The sequence below is a fragment of the Babylonia areolata genome, chromosome 4 (assembly GCF_041734735.1).
Source record: "Babylonia areolata isolate BAREFJ2019XMU chromosome 4, ASM4173473v1, whole genome shotgun sequence".
In the NCBI taxonomy this organism is placed as follows: Eukaryota; Metazoa; Mollusca; class Gastropoda; order Neogastropoda; family Buccinidae; genus Babylonia; species Babylonia areolata.
The window spans coordinates 3,841,859-3,867,345 of NC_134879.1; the positions used below are offsets into that span (position 1 = coordinate 3,841,859).

Sequence of the window (25,487 nt, forward strand, 5' to 3'; positions counted from 1 at the left end):
TATTGAAACCAATTCTTTATTTCAAATCTTGGCAATGGTGACAAAAAGTTTAAAGTTACCCAAGTTCAGTGAAATGTTTCATTTCTCCAAATGTCTCCAGAATCAGAAGATGAGAAGAAAAAAAAAAACAAAAAAAACCAATTCACAATGTCATCAATTTCCTCCAATTTACTGAAACACTAAAGCAGAAACATGCATGTTCTGAAGAAGACATGACAATCAGAAAACAGGACATGATTACAAGCACTGACAACATCAACTGCGCTAAATGATGTTCATGAATTGAATCCATGGTGCACTGATAAAATAAGTGGTCAGATCTCACCTACCTATAAAAAGGAAAAGTTAAAAAAGCAGCACATGATCAATCAGAAGAACTGATTTTTTTTTTTTCCTTTTGGGTTCACACCACGGGTGAGGCGGAGAAGCACAGCTTGAAGACAAATGGTGTCTTCGCACCTGCAACAGATTGATGAACACCTTCAATCAAAATTATAATGTGTTGTCCATTTCAGTAGTGTAACAAGCTGCTGTGCATTTTCTCTCTTCTGGCTACACTCTACAGCATTAGCACTTTGTACCTCTGAGAACAGGCTAATCTTTTAAAAATGACAATCAAGTGTACCTCTGAGAACATGCTAATCTTTTAAAAATGACAATCAAGTGTACCTCTGAGAACATGCTAATCTTTTTAAAATGACAATCAAGTGTACCTCTGAGAACATGCTAATCTTTTAAAAACGACAATCAAGTGTACCTCTGAGAACATGCTAATCTTTTAAAAATGACAATCAAGTGTACCTCTGAGAACATGCTAATCTTTTAAAAATGACAATCAAGTGTACCTCTGAGAACATGCTAATCTTTTAAAAACGACAATCAAAAACTCTCATGCTAATCTTTTTAAAATGACAATCAGAAACTCGTGCCATTGTCATGTTTGAGAAACCTCAGCTCAGTAGAAATGATTAGAGTAAAATGTATCAAAACAGGAAAAAAACAAATAATCTAAATACTGACAATGGGGATAAAAAAATTTTTAAAAATAGTAACAAGGCAAACAGCCAAAAAAAAAAAAAAAAAGCAAACCCTCAGCCCCTCCCTCCCAAAAAGTGCAACAGCCACAAAATATATATCCAGGGTGGGATCAACTTACTGGGGATGGGGTGGTGGTTGGTGAGAACCAAAGCCTCAATGGCGTCGCTCTTGTTCTCAAACTCAACCAGTCCAGTTGAGCTCCTCTCAGCTGCAACATCAAGAAACACTCAGTCATTGAAGACATCACTGGGAAAGACTAGACTTTCTTAGCTGCTTCTTCATGCACCATTACTCCCGTGTTTCTAAACGAAAGTAGGGTGAGGGCTCAGGGGGGAACGAAAAAAACGACTTCATTCACTACATCCCGCCATGGTGTAACCACCTCAGTTTGAAATTTTAAAGAGCAGACAGTGGACAACACACACACACACACACATGCAAACATACAAACGAACAAACAACTAAAAATGTATCAACAAAGTCCTGCCCACCTTCTCCCTCCAATCCTTCGCTTTCGAATCATGCATAATTGCATACAGCTTTCAAACTTCCCCAAATCTCAAGTGAGTAAGTTATCAACATCCGGCAAAATACACTGAAGGGAGTGAACAGAAACTGAGAAAGAAACAATACTTCAGCCTGACCACATGATTGTATTCTGCTGTCAGTTTATTTCACAAGCCATAAACTGTATTTCTTAAAAATAAAATACAAACAGAGAAACATGTGATTGTACAAAACTCACTTTTGGACGGGAACTGCTTTGTCCTCAGAGGAGACTTTCCGCAGGTTAACTGGAAGATCTGAAACATGTTTAGCCAGTATTATTTTTGCCCTAAAATGCAGTTCTCATACTTTAAATTTTACTTTCTTTCGTCTACTTACATTTCAGTCAGTGCATGAGTGCATGTGTGTTTACAAAAAACAGAATGACAGAAACTGAACACTCACATGCTCAACAACAGTGTTCTGTGACAACTTTGATTTAATCTGCCAAAATGTTTTCCTAAAGGCATGCTGCTCATAGGATTAAAAAAAAAAATTAAAAATTAAAGGTAAAAAGAATAAGCTGCAGGGAGTTTCCGTTTCCAGCAAGCATTTTTCTATCTCTTGAGAGTGTAAATGAAGAATTTTTCTAGAGGAAAGAGAAAGAGAATATCTTATCACAAGCAGGTTTCCAGCAAAACCTCATCACAACCATGCTTCTTGCAAACTGTTCACAGAAAGGTGATGACTTACCTCCCTCAGATCATCTTCAGTGATGCCTGGTGGAGCGTTGAAGAAGTGAAGGACTTTGGCAGGACTCTGGATGCCTGATATGCCGTTAAGGAAATGAGAACTTTTTATCTCTTCTAAACTACCTTCAACTGGCAAGGATGTTTGCCTTGTAACTCATAGGTTCACATGTTGAAAAGTGGTGTTTGTGTATGTATTCAAAAGCACTACCTTTCTCCACATCCCTTAATTCTTTCACCCTTTTTTGTTTTATTTTGAAAAAAATAATACCAATATCTCTCCTGTACAATTCAAAACCATAACTTTTTTCTCTTTTTTTAGGGGGGAGTGGGGGGGGGGTCACCTCTGCTGCAAGTACAACATAATTTGTCAAATACATTTATTATAAAAATAAAAACCATCAAAATCCAAAGGAAATAATTTGTTTAAAACATTAAGTTTTTACAGGTAAAATATGGATAAACACAAATGTTCCTGCATCAAATTTCACACAACCACACCACAAGCTCTGTAATAGGTAGTATCAGCATTAATGCTCATAAATACACTGTATAAGAGGCAGCAAGGAGAGGGGGGGGGGGGGGGAGTTGCAACACAAAACCCATCCCATCCTCCCCCCCCACCCACCCCCCCCCCACTAAAAGCGTGTGTAGCCCTGTTTACAGAAATAACAATCGTATCAGAACAAAGGAACAACAAAGCATATAAACTGGAGGACAGGATACGGTTCTTGGAAGCAGCCTCTGGGTTGGTGAAGCGGTTGTTGCGGTTGCCCATGAAGTCCTTGAAGGAGGGTGTACCATCAGGCAACTCATGGGGGTTGGGCACATCCTGCAGGAAGGCTTGTTTGGAATGGCTGCCCAATGAGAAAAATCACAACGTGCCGCCTTAGATTCTGAGTATCATTTGAACACTGATTCATCATTGGAACGGCGAGAAAATAGAAAAACAAGGGGCTAATCAAAAAAGAGAAACACAAAGCTCAGTACATTCTAAAAGGAAATTTTCTTTCTAAAATTATGTTTAAGTAACATACTTACTGTGACCCACTAGTGCAGACTCCAGCAGGGGTCTGATTCCTGTCCTGTGCAAACTACTACCCGCCTATGCGGAGAAAACAAAAGTAGCTACGGCCAATAACCTCCCGAAGTAGGTTTTAAATTTAATTTTAACAATAAATCATTGGAAAAGCTAAAACATTATTAAAAAAAAAAAAAAAAAAAAAGGCTACCAACAAGAAAAGCAACCCTCCTTAGATTCTTAACTAAATTGCAACAATTAATGTCAACAGTGCGGCAAAAAAAAAAAAAAAAAAAACCCACAAAAAGTGAACAAATGTGTCTTGTTCGATTCTTTTAATGCATTTTGTGACACAGACAAACTTACTCGTCCTCAAATCCAGAGCAACATCGTTTCACATACCAGATACGCTGGTTGTATTATTTTTACAGGATTCCTACAGCTTTCTCTCTTTAAAAATTCCCCAACTTTTCCCAACCATTATGCACTTTCCAAGACCTGATAAAAATTATATTAACAATAATAACAATACCCAGTAATAATGATTTCTTTCATTTTACTCTGACTCTTGTCCAGACAAAATTTTTATCCCTTCACATACTCTTTCTCTCTGAAAATCCAGCCAATGAAACTGCCATAAAGGGAAACAATATAACTCAGGGGGCAGCAACTGCCCAGACAACAGTCAAAGAATGTCTTATGACCACACACACACTTTTTTGAAAAGAGTTTGTAGTTTTCAAATGTCTCAATACCCCAATTGTATTCTTTTTCATCATCTGCTCAATGACCTTGATTCATTTTCTACTTACTTAATTATTCTAAAATCCTTTAAATTTCCCACAATTCCACTACCTGTAAACAAAGTTACCAATAAAACAACACAACCATACCATAATTATACTTCATGGCCAAAACGAATAATGCAATTATGCCATAACTTCTTTTGGTCAGACATACATGTTTTTATTTGCCTGTACTGCTCTTTCAACTGAATTCATCCATTTAGCTGAGGTGAATGTTCTTTGTTTCATTGCTCTTACGACTGACTGTATCCTCCACTTGGCTGAAGCGCGTGTTCTTGTTCATTTCACTGCCCTTGCAACTGACTGTAATTTATCCCTCACGTACCTGAGGCGCAGTTCACTGGTGAAGAAGAAGCAGTTGTGCAGGTTCTGGATAGCACGCTCCACAGAGATACCATCGCCAAGCTGAACCATAGCAGCCCCCTCTTTGCTCTTCAAGAACTTGACCTGGACAACACAGGATGCAGACACAAGGCCACATCAACACTGGTTCTCTGCCCTTTCACGATCCTGCACTACACTGTGAATTTATACAGGTGAAAGTAAAATGTGCTAACAAAATTATTTATGATGGAATCCATGGTTGTCTGTTGATTCATGAAGCAAATTAATGAAAAAAAAAAAGTATCCAACTGAACAGCTTAATTTGATAAATGAATCATACTATTCTTTTTTTCTGAACATCAGGGAAGAGATTACGGAGAGTGGGAAATGTTCATCACACCACACACACTCTCTTGACACTCAGCAGTTTCAATCAACACTTGCAACAAACACAGAGAACTAACCCTGACGACGTTTCCATACAGGCAGAAGAGGTTGAAGACCTTGTCGCAGTTCATCTTCTCCATGTTGAGCCCGTACACCATGACCACGCAGCCCTGTCCACTGGACTGAGGGCCCATGGCCTGCTCCCCATAGCGACCAGGGGGCCCAAAGCGCTCCTGCACACACACCTGTTTTTATCTATCAAAAAAAAAAAAAAAAAAAAAAAAAACCAAGAGAGGCAAGGCCTTCAAGACTCACTTGTGATACACTTTTTTAAAAAATCCAAGCTTTTTATGTATTGAGTATAATTTCAAAATGTAATGTTTAAGATGAGAAAGATCAGTTTAAAGCGAATTAAGTCCCCTAGCATTAATTACAGAGTAATTTCCCTTCTTTACTATCTGCACCAAAACGTTTGCAAAATAAATAAAACTTCCATGCTTAGCAAAAGAAGTTCCTGTTTGAACAAAAAAAATGCAGTTTGCATATAATTAGGCTTCATTTTTTTTTTTTTTTTGTGCTCATCCCAGAGGTGCAATATTGTTTTAAACAAGATGACTGGAAAGAACTGAATTTTTCCTATTCTTATGCCTAATTTGGTGTCAACTGACAAAGTATTTGCAGAGAAAATGGCATTGTTAAAGTTTACCACAGACACACACAGACAACTGAACACCGGGTTAAAACATAGACTCACTTTGTTTACACAAGTGAGTCAAAAAAGAAGTAAATCTGTCACGTAAAAATGAAAATGTTTGTTACTTTTTATGTTTTACTTGCAGTTACTGGTTAAAGAGTTTATAAAAGTGGGCATTGACAAAACTGCCAAAACGTTTTCAGTACAATTTTAATAATTTCCAATGATTTAATTGGAGTAGTTTTTTTGTTTTGTTTTTTTGCTTTGTTTTGGAATTAATACAATCTTAATAGTTTCCAATGATTTAATTGGAGTACGATTTTTGTTTTGTTTTGGAATTAATGTTTTAATGTACCTGATAAATTATAACACATCTCTTTTACTGCATGCAAGAATGCAGTGTTTTTGGTACAGGAACTGCCATATAAAACTTTTTAATGATAAATTCATGGTTGTCTTTTCTTATCTTCTAAAACAGTGTTTTCATAATGATTCTTAAAATGCATATTTTATTTCACTGTGTGATAAGTCAAGCTGCTGTGTTCTAGTACTTCGATATTTTTATTCAGCTTAAAACCTGCTTAACTTTTGAACGTTTTAGTACTATTTTTGTCATGTTCATGTGTGACAGACATGACTGGCTGAGAGACTGTGCTGTTTGAAAAGCCTTTGGATGTATATTATTTCCAGTGTGATTACTAAAGTTGCAATGTACTGCATGAAACACAACACCAATAGTTTATCCCTCCTGGCTACCCATTTAAACCAGTGCTGAACACTCATTCTGAAAGACAAACTCATAAACTGCTAACACAAATACCACCACCACCTTTTCTAATACAGAACCATAGGCCATGAAGTTGTCATCTTATACCTGTGATTTTCATTCATATATGCATCATTCAGATGCAGATCTAGATAAAAATAATATTAAAAAAACTAAACACTTTTTCCCCAGTTGATGTCAAGCAGAGTTATTTCCCTTGTAACTATCACTTGATAGTAGCATCACCTCACAAATATGACATTTGACCGTTATGCCACCTATCAAGTGTATTTATTTCACCACAGCATACAGACCTGCCTAGGCCCTCCAAAGCGATCAGGGGGACCACCAAAAGGTCCACGCCCACCTCCGTAGCCATCGTAGTCATCATAGTAGCCACCTCCGTAGCCACCCCCATAGCCAGGAGGTCCACCACGCATCTCAGCAGGTCCATCTGATGCCATGGGTATTAGAAACTTTTTGCTTATTTTTGAGACCATAATCAATTATCAATGGTACAAAACAATGTTGTAAGTGAAAAAAAAAAAAAAAGGAAAGTATCATGAAAAAGCAACCAGAACCTAATTCAATAGTTCAATCTTTTTTTCTCTTTTGTTGCCTAAGACCACAATCTATCATCTGAAACTCTATCATCTGAAACTCTATGATGGAAAAAAAAAAAGAATGAAAAAGAGATCTTCTGAAAAAAAAAAAAAAAAAAGCTGAAACATATCAAAATACCAAACAAATTGTGTAAGTACATCATGTGGGTGTGCAAACCCATGCCTGTGTAATGCACACATGTTCAATGCCCACAATACAGCAGATGAGTTTTGTGTGGATGCATGTGTGTGCATTCATGCATGCTCTCACGTATCTGCACATGTCTATGCAGGGGTCGACATTAACTTTTTTCCCACTTGCCCAGTCGGGCAAGTCACTAGAAAATTTTGCTTGCCTGGACAGATTTTGCACTAGCCCTGCTTGTAGAAACTTACCTGACTTACCTATGTGCACACACACAGAGAAAAAAGCAGTCTGTTGTGTTGAACAGCTAAAACAAGTTTTTCTACTTGATAAAACACTGCCTCTGGCACGTTTTCATTTGTTGTTTTTAAAGTCGAACGACATTTAAGTCTGTTGCGTTGTAATTTTTAGTTTCATGATGTGTGGTTGGTGGAAGACAAACTATGCTGTAAGAAAAATTATCACTGGTTCTCTGAAAACAGTAACCAATGGCAAATCATTTTTTAGAGCTGCATGATCACTCTCTTTTTTTCCGGTAATCACTTGTCAAAGTCAGACTCAAAACATCTGCTAGACGAAGATAGTCTGATGATATGCATCGGGAGCATGATGGATATTTCTGAAAACACAACATGCTTGTCTTTGAAAACTATAACTTGCCTGGTTGAGCACATTCAGTAAGGACATTACTTGCCCGACACAATGATCTACTTGCCCCAGGCAGTCGGGCAACTGTTAATGTCGAGCCCTGCTATGCACTGCACAAATGTCAACAGACACGTAATACATACTGTAGGGTGCAGGAGTGTTTCCAAAGCGTGGCTCCTGCAGCAGAGGCTGTCCGCGATGCTGGTGGTGAGGGTCTTTTCCTACAAATTAGAAAAACACGGAGTTACATTAAACCACAGGAGCCAAATGCATCAAGTAAACCTGACATAAGACTCATTGAAGGAAGGGAAAAACCGGGGAAAGGAAGTCAAACTGTTTAAAAAAAAAAAAGAAAGAAAAGAGAGCTGTGTACACAAAGACACACGCACATAAAACCAACCAAAATCAGGGAAGCTGGTAGGTATGTGTAAGAGAATTTCCTCAACATTTTGGTCGATCTTTTTTGTAAAATCTTCATACTTCATCCAAGAGACAGCAACAATCAATCAATCAAATTACTTCACCCCATATGGAGGTTATATGGAGATAGAAAAATGACGGTCAGGAAACTGAGAAAAGAAAAATACCAAGACAGCTGGGGAACAGTGTCACAAGCAATCGATGCTCCAAGTGATCAGCTAATAATGTAATATTTCTTCACACAATTGTTCTTTGCTGCTGAAAATAAGCATCTGATTAAATACATCGATGTTCTTTGCTGCTCTACATGAACATCTGATTATGTATATAAACTTTTCTCTTCTTTTTTTTTTTTTTCTTTTTTTATTAGCATTTTGAATTTAGTTTAAAATGGCCTACATGGGGTTAAAAGGTTACAATAATTCTTTGCACTAACTCCACAAACAGCAGTATCCATAATGTATCCATCCCAACTCACAAAGTTTATCCTCTCAGCTCTGAAATATATGAATTCTCATCTACAGGGATGTGAAAGGAACTGTGAAAACCCCTAGTGTGATGGAAAGGCAACACCTCACCAGGGGTTTGGGGGGCTAAGCCCTCCTGAAGCTGACAAAAACAAAGTTAAAGAAAATCCCAATAACAGTACTGGAAATGTTCTGCAGAGGTCAATATTTCCATCTAAGCTCAAAATATGGTATAAAACAAAACATGTTTTCTGCTCATAATGGAGTTGAATCTTTGGTGCTCCGGCTATATATATCCCAGATCTAGATAACATGTGCTAACTGCAGCCATCAAGTGTATCACCAACTCATCGGCTGATGCAATTTCTGCACACAAAAAAGTAAAGGAAAATGTTGCGGATTTTGTTGCACAAAGTGACAAATGGCCTTAGTGGCTAGACAGGGACAGATCATGGACGCGCTTGTGCAAGTGCGTGCGTGCGTAAGTGTATGTGTGTGTGTGTGCACGTGCATGTGTTTGTGCGTCTGTGTCTGCATGTGGTGTCCATGTACACACATATACCTGCGCGCGTGTCTGGGTCTCATTTGTTTTGCTTGTTGCTGTTGTTTTTGATTTAAAGCGCAGCAATTTTTGTTGTTTTTTAAACCAAAGCGCCTAGATGTCATCAAAACGACTCAGGATTGACTCTCAGCCGTATTCTACTTGTAGTCATGCATAAGGTTTGGCATGAGAGCTGGTTCCATCAACACAGAAGAGAAAAGTGCCTTTCATTATCAGGACGGATGAAAAGAGTGTTTCGTCGTCAAATACATCGGCTGAAGCAACAGCCATTGTCTGCGATATCCCGAAGTTTCACCCCCTTCCCCATCCCCCGTTTTTCTCTCCAGATTTGCACAGATCTCAGGAATGGCCTCTGGGGCATTTCTATAGCAGTCATCCCAAACTGATGGTTTTTTGTGGGGGGGCAAGGGGGGGGGGGTTTGCTTGTTTGTTGTTTTTCATGAAATGGAAAAGCGTATCTACACGTTTCCACGTAGCTCTCACATCCCTGCATCTGAAGCAGAAGTATCTAAAACAGTTATGGTGCTGCCTAACAACACATTTGAGAAACAGGAACAACAAGCAACATTCCCTCTTCAATAACAGTAAATAGAAAGAATGCAACAAGCAAAATACACAAAAGTGCACAGCTGATACACAAGTGAACTTTACTAGTACGTGTTCTGTATCGAAGTGTGTAAAACAGCTGTAGAAATATTCTCAAATGGCAAACATATCAAGTTTTTAAAACATCCCACAGTGTCAATTCAGAGCACAATTAAGGCAAGCCAATGGAAATGATCAAACTTGATAATCACTTGAACAGCAGTTTCCAAAACACCTTCTCATTCTTGAAATCAAACTCAAGTCAAAGAAACAGATACATCAGTATGAAGAGATGAGGGGGGCGGAACGAAGGGACAGAGGGTGGGAGGGGAAAAGTTATAGGGACAGAGAGGGTGAGACGTTTGGAGAGAGAGAAAGAAGGGGGGTAGAGGGTGGGGGGGGGGGAGAGGGAAAGGTCAACTTTCTCAAACTACAGCTGGGTAAACTCTGACCCTTTCACATCAATACAGAAATACAATGAAAGTCAAGAATGTTTTACTCTTCATCAGCACAAAATTATCTTGTCTATTGGATGAGAAACCTGAAAGGTATCACTCAACATTTGGATATGTGCTGAAATGGAAAAGAAAAAAACAAAACAAAAAAACCCTTGCCAACAACTTACACGGTTGTCCAAGATGTTTCAAAGTTTTATTTTGATTGATAATACTCCATCACAAAGCTTGTTTCATGTAAGTGTTTGTGTACACATAGAAGCCCCTAGAACATGCATGCTAAGGTGCATAGGTTAAGAATGAACGGGGTTTTTTTCATACACTGTTGTTCTCATCATCATGAAAGAAAATAGATAAATAAATAAAAGAGGAAAGGGAAAAAATACAAAAAAAACCAACAACAATACATGTAAATAAACACATGTCGAAGGCACACTTTACCCATATTGAAGACAAAGCACAGATGCCTCAAAGTGACAGCCCAGCCCATATTGATCAATCCACGCACTTTGCAGCAGAAAATGTCAGTCAGACAAAGCACACTGCCCTTCACACACAATGGCACTTCACAATGTTGCAGTGGGTTGGAAGCACTGGCTCACAATGTTTCTCTCTCTGAAGTGTTCTCTGACGTGGTCAAGTAGGAGGTGCAAACCTCTGCCAAGCTTCAGCCGCCGGGGGCCTGGCGGTCTGCACGAGCACAATCCTTCGTGTTAAGAGAGAAAAGGAGAGAAGGTGGAAGGCGAAAAGTGAGGGACCAGCGTTTGGATGAAGGAGTAGGTGCTTGTCTATTGCTTCCTCTTGTTCTGTGCCACAACAAGGCTGCAGAGTGGGTGTCGAGTTTTGCTCTCCCTGCTTCTGACAGGCATGTCTGCTGCAAGAGGCATGTCTGCATTGGTCTGAGGTTGTTGTTAAGTTTGGTGGTGTTTCCCCCCAACTTCCTGGCTGCTGGTGCTGCTGATGTCATGGGAGTTATGCTTCTGACAGGCATGTCTGCGAAACGCATGTCTGCAAATTGTTTCATTTGTGCAATGGAATTCCCCAAATCCTTTGCTGTAGGTGCCTGCCACTTGCGGATTGCATTGATGACATGAATTCTGACAGGCATGTCTGCAATAGTGGTGGAAGGTTTATCTGTGCAATCTCAAACTTCCATGGTGAAGATGAGGCGGGTATTTTCACTTGAGATTTGTCATTTGTGGTAAGGATGTGAACTTCTGCTTGATGTTCAGTTGACCTGAAATCCTCCGTGTTTCCCAACGATCCAGTGATTACAACTACCGTGTCTCTGCCAAGCGATTTTTTTTGTCTTTCAATGTTTGTGCTCTGTGTTTTCACTGTTTACTGCACTATGAAAAGTCAAAAGTATCCATGCAAAGAAAATAAAGAAGTCAGATTTAGTATTCCTAAATTTCAAAATTTTCACTGATACTGGTCATTGGGAGTTTAGTTCTTACTGTTAATTATACTACTCTGAATTACCTTCATATGATAAAGAACTGCCTGAACTGAAATCTGTAGAGTATGAACATTTGGAAACACTTGACTTCAAATACAGTCTTAGATATATGGGTTTCAATCTAACTCTGGTGAGAGAGGGGAATTTTCTGTTATCACTGCCACTCGAACCCCACAATCATAGTTAAAGTAACGAAAGAGTTGCAACTTTCCAAATCTTTCTTGAACTTCATTTCAGACTTGTCAAAGAAAAAAGAACTTGCCTGAAACAACTTATAAAAAAAAAAAAAAATCACCTTTTTCCCCAAGGAGCATCCAGATCAACTCTTCTAATGTTCAGAAGATTAATAACTACAACTAAATCAACAGTTCATTTGGGTGAAGCCATAAAACGCTTACAGCTGTGCCAACACTGAACACCATTCTGTTTTCAACAAAATGGATACAAAAGGAACTTTTAAAGAATCTCCCAGTAAATAACGATGTCACTGAACACTTAGTGGACAAGATATCGTCTCACATCCACAGGTAAACCTTAAATAATGGAAGACATTAGACTTCTGATGCATTTACAATGAAAAGCATGCACATAGCTGTCATGTGTACTTCAAAATTTCCATGCAGGATCTTCAGCTCAAAAGAGGATCTATATGAGGTTTCAGTTCCTCAAAAAGAAACGAGTGTGCAGTAGTATGTTCCATGTTATAAGGTAGAAAACAATCACGTTTTCCCATGAAAACCTTAGTGTCTTCATTCTGAAAGGATGAATGATTTTATCGCTCATTAACATCTTATACAATTTCCCATTATTTAACAAATGAAAATGCTAACAGATCATAATTCAATGTCGATTAGAATATTCTGAAAACAAGAATGAAATAACTGTGATTCAAGTGAAGTCTTATACTGACCGAAAATGCAAACATTTCAGACACACACACAGCAGTGTTCAACATGCACACAACAGTGAAAACAAGTGTACCTCCTGTATACATGTTAATGTGTGGTGAATACTGCATGCAGAATGAACAGACCAAGTAGAAAGTGGGAGAGTGGTGCTGCCTAAAATAGGACAGAAGTAAAACAGCTGACAAAAGCGGCCAACTGTTGGTATTGATAAATCAATTCTGTGCAGTGCAACTGCTGAGTGAAATGGAATATGCTGGCTCAGATTACCTAGTGTGCACCCCGTTTCCCCTTTAGACCTGGTGGGTCAATATTTTGCTAAAACTGAAGGTATTGATGGGGAAAAAAAAATCAATGTTTGCTTACAGATTACAAAAACATGTCAAGTGGGGGAAAAAGGCAGTCAGGTTCTTTTGCTTCAGTCCTTTTCTGTAATTCAACTGCAAAGTATAACTCTGCATTCTCAACGCTTTTCCCAAGCATACTAATACTGATCAACCTTCTCAATTAAAAAGTATATATTAAATTAAATATTAAACAAAAAAAACCTCTGAATATTGTCAAACAGAAAAAAAAGCAAAGTAAATGAAAAAAATCTTTTTTACTAGTAGTAGTATTCATTTCAAACAAAATACTTTTTAAATAGACTCTAGATCCTTTTCCAACACTGATAATTTGCAAATGCTTTTCTAACCATACTATTCAAAGCCTCAACAACTTGTGTTCTGTGTACACACATGCACATGCATGCAGGTGTGGATACATGCTTGCATTTGTGTGCATGTGTGCATTTTTTCCCTTCTTAAACATGTAATGTATTGAACATATTTATGACTGACACAATGACAGAAATGCAAAAACATGAATCAAATCACAGCAGATAGCAGGACGGTTATTTCCAAAATCTGCTAGCTGTCAAATTTCTTTGGTGCTGGTCAAAAGACTACAAGGTGACAGCACGCATATGGCCGCATTTTTCTTCTGCAGTGACAGTAAAAGGATAATACCCTGTCAAGTCTACCAACAGTATGAAACCAATCCAAATTTATTAAATATAATTTTCTTCACTTTTCTTTAAAAATATTCAACTACTCCACACAATTCCACAAATTTTAAATAACATCTGCACAAGCCTCGTTTCTAAACAATTTGTTTCTTAACAACGCCATTTACTTTCAAATAGTGAGGAAAACAAACTTTTGTATGACTGGAATTAGCAAACCAAAGACAAAACTAAAGGAATTGATAAACGCCTCTCACCAAGACTGGGGTTGGTGTAGTCCCAGCTTTCAGCATCATTTTTCACCACATTCAGACGATTTGGCTGAACAGAAATAAAAAAAAGTTAAATAAACAAATGAAATTTAAAAAAAAGAGAATGACTCCAGCTTTTAATGTTTTATAAACTTGGCCAAAATCAAGGTAAATGATCCACAATTATCTAGCTCTTAAAACGTAAATCCACATCTCTTAAAGAAAGTGATTATCTTACAAATCAATCTCTGTGAACATTCTTTCAAGTTTTATGTGATGAAATACAATGTCATCACTCAGGGAAAGGAAAGCCTGAAATGCAAAGCTGAGAAACACGCTCACCCCCATCCATCTCAATATACCGTATCAGCATTATTTCCAACAGTATCTGATAAACTCAACAGCTGAATGACAAATGAGACAGTGCAGTCAAGCATGAAAAAAACCCTGACAAGAATGATGATATTAATACTTTCTATTCAACTGTCACATTTTCTATCAAGTTCTGCTTGTCACGCATAAAAAACCGAATTCTAATGTGTCTGCTTTCTTCCCCACATCATCTCTTACTTCCAACGAATGAATGGCAATCATGTAATAATGAGGATTGATTTGTCTTCTGCACAACTATCGTTTAGTACCTATGCATTTTTGTGTGTTTTAATGCTTGTTCTATTTGAAATTAGATAAATACATAAAAACAAAACAAATATTCATCAAATACCTTTGCATATTCGATCTTCAGGGTGCAGCATCCAGAGTAGATATCAGCACCATTCAAAGACTGTTTGGCCCGCTTAGCTGACTCTATATTGTCAAACCTTTGGAAAGTTAAGGCAAGCAAAGACACTCACAACAGCATCCCCCTATTATGAAAAATCCCACACAACAAAAGAACCACAACAAGCTATGAATAACAGGAATAATTTGCCCAAAGAATTAAAACTGTAGATAAATAATTTGAACACATAATGAACACATCCACCCTGGTACAGAATAAGGAAATCTCAAAATAAGACATGACAAAACAGGTTACAGAAGTGTGTGTGTGTGTGTGTGCATGCACGTGTGTATGTGAACATGTGAGAGAGAGAGAGAGAGAGAGAGAGAGTCTGCCAGTGTATGTGCCTGAATGTGAGTGTATACTCACAACACACACACAAAACAAAACAAAAATACAACAACAAAAAAACTCTTACAAGTTATTTTATAATGACCTACATTGAAATCTGACAACAACGCATTTATATATCTACAGTGGCAGGCCAAAGCCAGCAGCTGCACTTAGTAAAAAGGATACTCAACCATAGTTTGCACTCCATTTTTCTTGAAGATAACAATGCGCAACACCTGTCCGTAAGGACTGCAGATGGTGTGCATCACATCCTGTAAAAAAGACATAAAGCTTTTAAGAACCAACTGCAGTGAAGACATAAAGCTTTAAAAACCAACTGCAGTATTATCACACAGATCTAAAACCCAATCACAGTATTGCCTTTAAGAACCAACTGCAGTGAAGACATAAAGCTTTAAAAACCAACTGCAGTATTATCAGTCAGATCTAAAACCAATCACAGTATTGCTTTTAAGAACCAACTGCAGTGAAGACATAAAGCTTTAAAAACCAACTGCAGTATTATCAGTCAGATCTAAAACCTATCACAGTATTGCTTTAAGAACTAACTGCAAAGAAGACATAAAGCTTTAAAAACCAACTGCAGTATTATTACTCATATCTAAAACCAATCACAGTATTGCTTTTAAGAACTAACTGCAAAGAAGACATAAAGCTTTAAAAACCAACTGCAGTATTATCAGTCAGATCTAAAACCAATCACAGTATTGCTTTTAAGAACTAACTGCAAAGAAGACATAAAGCTTTAAAAACCAACTGCAGTATTATTACTCATATCTAAAACCAATCACAGTATTGCTTTTAAGAACTAACTGCAAAGAAGACATAAAGCTTTAAAAACCAAATGCAGTATTATCACTCAGATCTAAAACCAATCACAGTATTGCTTTTAAGGACCAACTGCAGTGAAGACATAAAGCTTTAAAAACCCAACTACAGTATTATCACTCAGATCTAAAACCCATCATAGTATCATTCACTCAGCTCAAAAACCAATATCACTTTTTTACGGCTCTACTGTCCACACACTCATGCAGGCTTTCATAATTATCATGCCAGAGGCTACCGACCAGACTTTTAATCTTCACTAAATATGGTTAACTTATCAACCCTGCACAGTAAGAAAAAACCCAGCCACTCACCACAGTGATAGGATACTGAGGGTTGAGGATGGTAAAAAGCAGAACATTGTTGGAAGGTCGGCTGTCTTCCGGATCCCTGTAAAAGTAACCTTCAAAAATATATTTTAATATTCCAATAAACATCATCAGCAGTGTTTATTACACTCCTGTACAGTTTAGAATCTCAACAGATGTCACCTTTTCTCTTCTTCTTCATTAAAAAGATATATTAAAAAAAAAAACTATCTATGAAAGAAAACAACCCAGACAGAGCTTTGTGAAATACACAAAGCTCACTTGGATAAAGGAATATTCAATAACCGTCCCACTGCTTTCTAAACAACAGCTTGAAACTCTTTACCAAGAGATGCCAACCTCCAAAGACAAAAAAAGTGAGCAGCACCTACACACGACAAACTCACAAACACAAAATAGCTGACACTGATAGTAACTATTATCTATTTTATTCAGTACATAACTTTTACACTGATAGAAACTATTATCTATTTCATTCATGACATTGCGCTCTCTATCTCTCGGTCTCTGTGTCTGTGTGTGCGCAGATGATATTATAAAATTGTGAAATTTACAGGCAAGGGATCTTGGGGACTGCATTAGATGTCCCTGGTGGGGGTAAGAGCAAAGCCCCCTTAAAATGAAAACTTAAAAAAAAAAAAAAGAAAAGAAAAGAAAAGCAGCCAAAAGTATGCCTAAATGACGGGTACAGCGGTGTTTGACCCCTGAAATCTGAAGCAAAATTATGGTTTACAAGACATTTATAGGGCTCGCCTGATATAAAAAAAAAAAAAAAGAACATTTAATCTTGAAAAGTATAAAATAGCTGATTAGTGAATCACTGAACTGATTATGTTATACTGATAAACACAGAGAGAAAGTAAGTGTTTATGTCTGCATCAGTACATGCATGTATATTATTTTCAATGCAGTGTGTGTGTGTGTGTGTGTGTGTGTGTGTGTGTGTTTGTCAATGTGTGTCAGTGTGTATAGTTGTTTTTTTAATTCAACCCTTTGTGTGATAAGAGGGGATGGAGGGAAGAAAAGTATGAGTGTGTGCATGAGTGGGCATGGATATGTACTGCTTTCAATATAATGTGCGTGCATGTGCGTGAGTGTTTGTGAGTGTGTGTGTGTGTTTTCAAATCAACTCTGTATGGAGAGAGAGGGTGTGTATGTAAGAAATAAAGACAAGGAGAGACAAAGAAAGCGAGTGTTTATTTGCATGCATGATTTGTTTTCAATGCAACTGTGTCAGTGTGGGGGTGGGGGGGTTGGGGGGGGGATTCAATTCAGTTGAATGTGAATGTGTGTGCGTGCGCATGTGTACGAGTATGTGTTTGCATGCATGTGTATTCTTTCCAATGCAACTGAGTGTGAATGTGTGTTTGTGTGTGCGTGTATGTGAGAGAGAGAAGAAGTGTGTGTGCACGCATACGAAAGTGTTTGTGTTTCCAGTTCAACTTGGTGAAGACACCGTCAATATTGATAATGACATCCTAATTCGAGGCAGAAGCTGTAAGCATAAAGCAGATGAATCTTAATCTTTGGTATTTCATCTTTTGATCCCTGTTCAAAAGAATGTATACTAACCGCAGGCATGAAGTGTATCACCATGTCATCAACTGACATAATTTCACACGAAAAAAGGCACTGTCGTTTGCTCTGTGTGTGTGTGTGTGTGTGTGAGGTTTCATGGTCGGCAACAGCATTTTTTTGTTGTTTTAACCAGCCTTAGTGCCGTTGTCTGGGAGCTTGAATTGTAGGAAATATGGACGAATCATAGTTCAAGGAAAACCTGTACTCATCCAATCATCATAAAGCATACATTTTACTCAGTATTCCTGTTAGTTATCTTGGCTAGCCAGCCATGCTGTTTTGTATTAACTGAAGCATTTTCTTTTTTTCTTTCTTTACACACACAGATCAGAAATTGGAGTATCTCGATAAAGAAACTGACATCAGAGTTGCTCCGATCAAATCGGAGCAATTGGCACCTCTGTTTACCCTATGGTCCAAGTTATACAAATCACCACTTTAACATAAGGGAAATATCAATCCCAGATTAATAATCAGTTTCAAAAAGAGTTCCGTGTAACCAGCATGATACTTACCCAGGTCTCTGGATCTTCTGACTCGTTGAGAAATTGAAGTAGGCGGGCGAACCAGCAACATAGATGCTGTTTGTCTATTCAGGGGGAAAAAGATACAGAAAACACATACATCAATCAAATCTTAGCCTCAACCAAATTAGAATTTTATATTTAACAATTTTTTCTATCTAATTTTATAAATAATCCTAACTTGTTCTGAGAAAAAAAATATCTGTGGAAAAAAATCACAAACACTCAGTGAAACAAACCATTCTTATCTGACACAGAATTAAAAAATAACTTATTAAGTTCGTTACTTTTCTGCGTAAGAGATGGATCCCAAGTAATTTCAATTACTAACACCGCTAACAGCAGCATCAAACAAACAAAATGTGCAGGAACAGATGGGATTTTTTTCTCTTTAGCCCTGCTCTGTAAGTAGAAAACAGAATTACTTCACACACACACACACACACAGAGAGAGAGAGAGAGAGAGAGAGAGAAACACCAAAACTGATAACAAACCTGACTATACTGCACGCAGTTCTTGGCACCACAGAGATCCTGGAAAATATAAATATTAAATATTTCATTAGTAGTTGTGGGGTTTTTACTACTAAAAACTGATCTCTGAAAAGTGAATGTAATTTATTTCCAAATAACTCCTGTTTGAAAATAAATCAAAATGATGGAAAGCTTAAACTTAAAATTAAAGATGTCCTTTTAACTAAGCAAAAGTGAGGATCAGTACATGTATGCACACACATATTTTATAACTCAGACACATACTACACTCTTTTGTGAACTCAAGACAACACTGCCTTCTTGTATAACTTATTCAGCACCTTTTTTTGTTGAATATAATTATAAATATATGCTTTAGTCATATTATGATATAGAGAAAGGAAGATATACACAGGACAGAAAAAGTCCTCACCTCAAACTCAATCAGGGCCTGTTTCTTGCGGGACATCATGATGACATCCTTGACAACACCAAAATGCTGGACAGCCTCGACCAAATCAGCTTCTATGGCCTGATCACTCACACTCCTCACATGCAGCACTGGTGATGGATTTGGCTTGTGAGGATCTTCATACTGTTCCTTGCAACAACAAAGAAAAGTAACATATATCAATAAAATATTCAATAAATACAATACAGTTCACAACCACCAAAGCATAAGAAACATTCTATCTTTTACTTTTAGTTAACTAGTTTAAGACAATAACAGTACAATTTACTTCTCTAATTTAAGCAGTAATTTTTAATACCTCTAATAATAATAATAATAATAATAATAAAATTAATAGATACTATTTGTATGATGCAAACTCCCCATTTAATGGGCTCTAAGCTCCGTATACGAAATAACATATATGTAACAGTGCATATTAACATACCTCTGCACATAAAAAAAATACATATGTGTCTGTATCACACACACACACACACACCACACACACAAACATCCACCCACAGACACACACTCACACACACATTACATGATGACTTCGGTAGAGAGCAAAGTGTGGTAAGAGAAGGAAGAATTCTATTCCAGACAATTAGCTATGCTTCATCACACCCAATGGCCTGTTTCAATAGATGGGTTTTCAAGTTTGTTTTGAAAGAAGACAGCGTTTACAAAGATTTTTTTTTTTTTTTTTTTTTTTTTTCAAATATCTAACCCCAGTCAATGACAAATATCAGGGTTCCCACAGACTTGAAGAAACAAAATTCCCAAACTTTTCCCGACCTTTCCCAACCCCAGCACCAATTTTCTCAACAATACATCTCATACACATATGGTAACGGCAGGTAAATTTTATTTTCTATACATTAGCTTATTAAATAAGCATGACATTTTGTGTCCATCACAACGGATTTGAAGTATGTACAGTCTACACAGTCTAAATAGAAAATCTATTAACACTCTTACTTAGTATGTCTGTGCATTATGACCAAAGGGGACATACACACTTTAACTTAAAAATAAAATTTGAATTATAAATACCCAAGTTTTCACCAAACTTAATAACATTATCAACAGCAGAACAGCTAAAAACAATAGCACTCAACTAATATAAACTGACATATTTCAGGCATCTAATTACAAACATCCAAACGAGGAATTAGAAGAGGGAGAGGGAAGGGAGAGATTCAAAACGTAAAAAAAAAATTCATGCCTTTTCACTACTACTTGGACTGCAACTATGCAAGAACAAAAATATCTGTCTCTTGTGCTCCGATACCAACATATTATTTATACCACTACACATAGTGATACACAGAAACAAACTCAGAGACTCAAACATCACACACACACACACACTTTTCACTTTAAAAAAAAAAAAAAGCTCTTACAATCAAGAAACTGAATTTGTATATGACTTACATTGACACTTGACTTTAGCTTCAAACTTGTTAAAAACAAACAGTTGTAATAATAATATTGGAGTACTTGAACAATTTCTTTTTTACTATCAGCTGGTCCATCTGTTCAAAGACAACGCATCATTACTGCACCTTATGGCAGAATACTGATTTCCAAATCTATTGTTTCTGGCATTTCTTCCAAAAACTGTCATAAATTCTCACATCTGACCTTCACCTGTGCAGTTTAAAACTTGATTATGTACTACCACCTGTCCAACTGCTCTGGCAATCAAAATTTCTGTATCATCAACAGGCGCAACAGCCAAATGGTTAAAGCGTTGGACTTTCAATCTAATTCTATCTAAGGGTCCCCAGTTTGAATCTCAGAGACAGCGCCTGGAGGGTAAAGGGTGGAGATTTTTACCATCTCCCTTGTCAACATATATGCTGACCTTCTAGTGCCTGAACCCCCTTCGTGTGTATACACACGCAGAAAATCAAATACACACATTAAAGATCCTGTAATCCACGTCAGCGTTCAGTGGGTTATGGAAACAAGAACATATCCAGCATGCACACCCCCGAAAACAGAGTATGGCTGCCTATATGGCGTGGTAAATAAAACGGTCATACACATAAAATGTTACATATCTGTCTGAGTGTGTTGTGTGCATGCCTGAAATCAAATTGAATGACACATGAAATGAATGATGAGCACCCAGTGGCAGCCGTCGGTCGGCTCTACCCAGGTAGGCAGAATGTTATGTAAATGATCCCGTGTTTGTAAAGCGCTCAGAGCTTGGTCTCCGACCAAGGATACACGCTATATAAGTATCCATATCAATTAATCAATCAATCCTGCTGTATATGATATTAGCTGGTTAAGAAATCCTGGCAAGGTAATGTCAACACCTATTTATCAAACAAGACCATGTTTACTTAGTCTGAGTGTACTTGCTCTGAAGCCATCTGACTGCAAACAGTGATGATTTCACATAGACATGTTCATACAAATTTTCTCAGTCTTATTAAAAAAACAAAATAATAACGGAACACTCTGACTTTCACTTTCGATAAGAATATCTGTTATCCCTATTTCACTGAGACTAAGCAAGAACATAACAATCAAGATAGCGTGTTATAAAACCTTTCAACACTTCAGGCGCCTATCGGCGACTTATACAATGAACGCCTCAGGCGCCAATTGGCGACTTGTAAACTAGAGTTACCAACCTCACTCATTCCCCTTTTTGTGAAACCACACAAGTTCACCACATGTTTCCAGAATGTCTACTCTACGTTTGACTTGCAAGTTGACGCATAGCAGATTTCTCCAGCTGAAGCATGGCCCGCACTTCAGGAAACAAACAAAATGGTGTTACACACCACAGAGGCAATGTAGATGATTTTAGACAATAATTCGCCAGCTGTAGTGCCAATTGCTGACAGTGACAGTGGAGAAGAATTCGTGAAACCCATCGAGAATGACTGACAAGTAACACAAAGACACTTAATAATGTACCAAGACATTTGTGAAAGGAGCCATAAAACCTTCAAGTTTAGCAACAGTGTGTGTGGTGCTGGAGTTGCCAAATAGCATGTGGTGTTTTTGCGTTTTTGTGGGGTTTTTTTGCTTTATCAAAGACATTAATTTTGTGAAATGAACAATGAAACATTCCAGTTTTGCTACAGTGTGTGTGGTGGTGTTTTCCCTAATGGAATTGCTGGTGATACTGTGTGTGTATGTGTGTGTGTGTGTGTGTGTGTGTGTGTGTGTGTGTGTGTGTGTGTGTGTGTTTATTCTCATCTCTGTACAAAAGTGAGTGCACATTCTATTACACTGTCATTGTGTTATGTTTATGTTTCCAGTTGTATTTCTGGGTTTCCTGGTCTCCATCCATTTTCCACTTGAAATGGTGTATTTTATGTTATATATATATATATATAATAATAATATATGTATGTGTGTGTATGTATGTATGTGTATATATATATATATATATATATATTATATATATATATATATATATATATATATATATATATATATATATATAAACTAAGAATATGTAAAAACTACTCAAAAGTACATACTTTTTCATTTGCAATTGCATCAACTTATTTCAAATTCAGTCAATGTGTTCATAAAAAAAATAAACATGCTTGTCATAATTTGCATTTTTGGCCCTTTAAAATGAGCTATGAATGAAGATGACTGAATGAGTAGAAGCGAAGTTATGGCAGGTTAAAGTGGGTTGGTGGTGACACAGTTTTCCCTCTCCTGCACAGCTGGTTTTGACAGAAGTGTACTGCTGCTCAGCTGGTTTAAATACAGCGAGCTAGCTCTGCACCTCTGGCGATGAAAGGGTTAAAAAAAAAAAAAAAAGAAGTAAAAAGTAAATGAATGCTTTTAACACTAACAGTTCTGATACTGTGAAAGTCAGCATCTTTAGTTTAACAGTAACGTGTAACTGTCTTGCCCAAGTCTGTAATTCAACTGTGCTTGGTTAATAACTGGATTAACTGTGTACATCCGGCAATAATAAGAACGTCAATGAGAAGAGACACTAAAAACAAAACAAAGACTCATTTTGTTCACAGAAAATTGACAAATGAGTCAATAAAGTTAAGTCCTTCCAAATTTGCCTCCCGATTTGGACGAAAGATGAACCAGATCTGTTTGGCGTCAGGTCAACTAGACTAGAACGGTGGAAGTCTACCAGTAGCAGTCCTACAAAGCACTAAAACAATGTCACTTGTCAGGCCGAGACTACCTCCTCATCCACCGGCTTAGACGCCATCTTGCTTAATTAAACATGGCACGAATGATCAGTAAGCAAAACCGCGCAAGCATTTCAAGTCAAATGATGATCTGCATTTCAAGCTATCAAAAATAAATTCATTTCAAATCATGCTGATTCAAAACTGAGCTGAAACACTATGTATTTTGCAAAAAATAACATGTAATCAGAACAATGACAGCAACGCTTCCAATGGACCACGCGGGTAAGAGTCACAAAGGACTTCACCAAAGCAGACAGCGAAAGGTGGACGACGAACCACAATGAAAAGGATATCAATGATAGACATATTCAACATGCAATCAATAAATAATAAGCAATTACCCGTCCGCCCATCTCATGCATGCCGTCGTCAGTTTTTTGTCTCTTCGACATGTGTCCTTCGTATCCAGATGACATTTCTTCGTCTCCGTTTTGCTTCCCGTCGGCTTCGGATCGTGGGAGCTTCAGTTCCTGGCTCATCTCCTCTTCGGGAAAACTCGGCATCGCTCGGGAAAACCACAACGAGTCTGCTCTGAGGTCAAGTTGAGTGGACACTTTACCCTTTTAGCCGTGTGACCTCACAGATTGGGTCGGAATTCAGGATATCTGCGCTACAGGCTCCGCAGACCAGTGAAAATGCCTAAAATTCGTTCAGAGCTGTTCGGTCAGACGAAAGACGAGAAAGATGTAACACGGTGAGACGAATTATTCTTTATAAGCGAGCAAACCTAAAGGCGTCACCTGTGCCAAATCACAAAATCAATGCGCGACACGTGTGGACTGTTGTGTTGATGACGTAGAGCCGGATCGAGTGGGTGTTTTTTCAAGATGTGGCCCTTGAAATACATATTCTGAGAGGCCGATGCGGATGCTAAGAATGGGGGGAAAAAAATCAATGTGTACAGCAAGTTAAAACAGCAGCCAGTTTTTTGTGGCTTCCAAAAATGCTTTCTTTCACCGATACCGCCTGTCATTATTTTGAACTTACCAAGCAGGGAAGCCCACTGCATGAAATATTCTCTTTTGTTTCAGAAAGCTGAAGGATGAATAAAAGCAACGATTACAAATACCGCATTGTTAGCTGGTTAATTGTTGGTTTGACTAAAGTAGTCAAGTACTGTCAGGTATCTGGCTTAGTATTCTCGGTAGTTGTACCAGTAATAAGAATAGTGACAAAACAAGCTGTGAAGCTTTGCACAGTACATTCTTAGCATGGTAGCATATAGTCATGCCCATATACTGAGAAAGCCAGTGTGTTTATTAATCAAAACTCGTAAAAATGGTTGAGAATTTTAAGGACTTGTCTGTTGATTCTTGAATGATTTACTCATTTAGTACTTGCAGTTACAAAATTGGCAGTATTGGCATTTCTGCCCTTGTGCTGTTTCATTAAAAATTTTATGAGATGGAAAAAGTTGTTAATTGGTGGTAGTGGTGAGGTTAAGGACCTGCTGGTGCTCTGCCCTTGAGGTCAAGTTGTTTGTGGCTATGGTCTTTCTCCGAGAAGAGTGGTGTGGTCAAGGCTTTGCTTCTGATGTCCTGTGAGGGTGTAGTCCAGGTTGGTGGTCCATGGGGGGTCCTTGCTATGTCCTGGCCATTGACATGTGGGGGAAGTCCTGGCTGGTGGTCCATGGGGGATCCTTGCTATGTCCTGGCCGTTGACATGTGGGGGTAGTCCTGGTTGGTGGTCCATGGGGGGTCCTTGCTATGTCCTGGCCGTTGACATGTGGGGGAAGTCCTGGCATGTGGTCCATGGGGGGTCCTTGCTATGTCCTGGCCATTGACATGTGGGGGAAGTCCTGGCTGGTGGTCCATGGGGGATCCTTGCTATGTCCTTGCCATTGACATGTGGGGGAAGTCCTGGCATGTGGTCCATGGGGGGTCCTTGCTATGTCCTGGCCATTGACATGTGGGGGAAGTCCTGGCTGGTGGTCCATGGGGGGTTCTTGCTATGTCCTGGCCGTTGACATGTGGGGGAAGTCCTGGCATGTGGTCCATGGGGGGTCCTTGCTATGTCCTGGCCGTTGACACGTGGGGGAAGTCCTTTTCAAGGCTTTGCTTCTGATGACCTGTGAGGGTGTAGTCCAGGTTGGTGGTCCATGGGTGGCCCTTGCTATGTCCTGGCCGTTGACATGTGGGAGAAGTCCTGGCAGGTGGTCCATGGGGGGTCCTTGCTATGTCCTGGCCGTCA

The 25,487-nt window shown here is 38.2% G+C and overlaps 2 protein-coding genes across 2 annotated transcripts in view; one reads left to right on the top strand and one right to left on the bottom strand.

Moving 5' to 3' along the window:
* Positions 1 to 23,858, bottom strand: LOC143280786 (heterogeneous nuclear ribonucleoprotein L-like). Its single transcript, XM_076585466.1, has 17 exons — positions 23,639 to 23,858; positions 19,075 to 19,242; positions 18,663 to 18,701; positions 18,159 to 18,232; positions 16,051 to 16,126; positions 15,074 to 15,159; positions 14,498 to 14,594; positions 13,780 to 13,843; positions 7,810 to 7,887; positions 6,586 to 6,725; positions 4,889 to 5,044; positions 4,426 to 4,547; positions 3,000 to 3,130; positions 2,278 to 2,351; positions 1,784 to 1,841; positions 1,157 to 1,246; positions 1 to 459 (listed from the first exon to the last, which is right to left on the bottom strand). Exons 1-17 carry the CDS (start codon positions 23,798 to 23,800, stop codon positions 404 to 406), a joined length of 1,671 nt encoding a protein of 556 aa, XP_076441581.1. The 5' UTR covers positions 23,801 to 23,858; the 3' UTR covers positions 1 to 403.
* LOC143280787 (galactose mutarotase-like) overlaps positions 23,854 to 25,487 on the top strand; it is an 18,863-nt gene continuing 17,229 nt past the window's right edge. The window contains exon 1 of the mRNA XM_076585467.1: positions 23,854 to 23,991. Coding sequence (XP_076441582.1) covers positions 23,933 to 23,991 — 59 coding nt within the window. The 5' untranslated portion in view covers positions 23,854 to 23,932. The remainder of the gene's footprint in view (positions 23,992 to 25,487) is intronic.

Coding starts and splice junctions, on each gene's coding strand:
- LOC143280786 (XM_076585466.1), bottom strand. CDS start 23,800: ATGCCGAGTTTTCCCGAAGAGGAGATGAGCCAGGAACTGAAGCTCCCA. Junction 13,844..14,497: donor TGAAGATCGAATATGCAAAG/GTATTTGATGAA, acceptor ATTTCTGTTCAG/CCAAATCGTCTGAATGTGGT. Junction 1,247..1,783: donor AAAGCAGTTCCCGTCCAAAA/GTGAGTTTTGTA, acceptor TTGATGTTGCAG/CTGAGAGGAGCTCAACTGGA.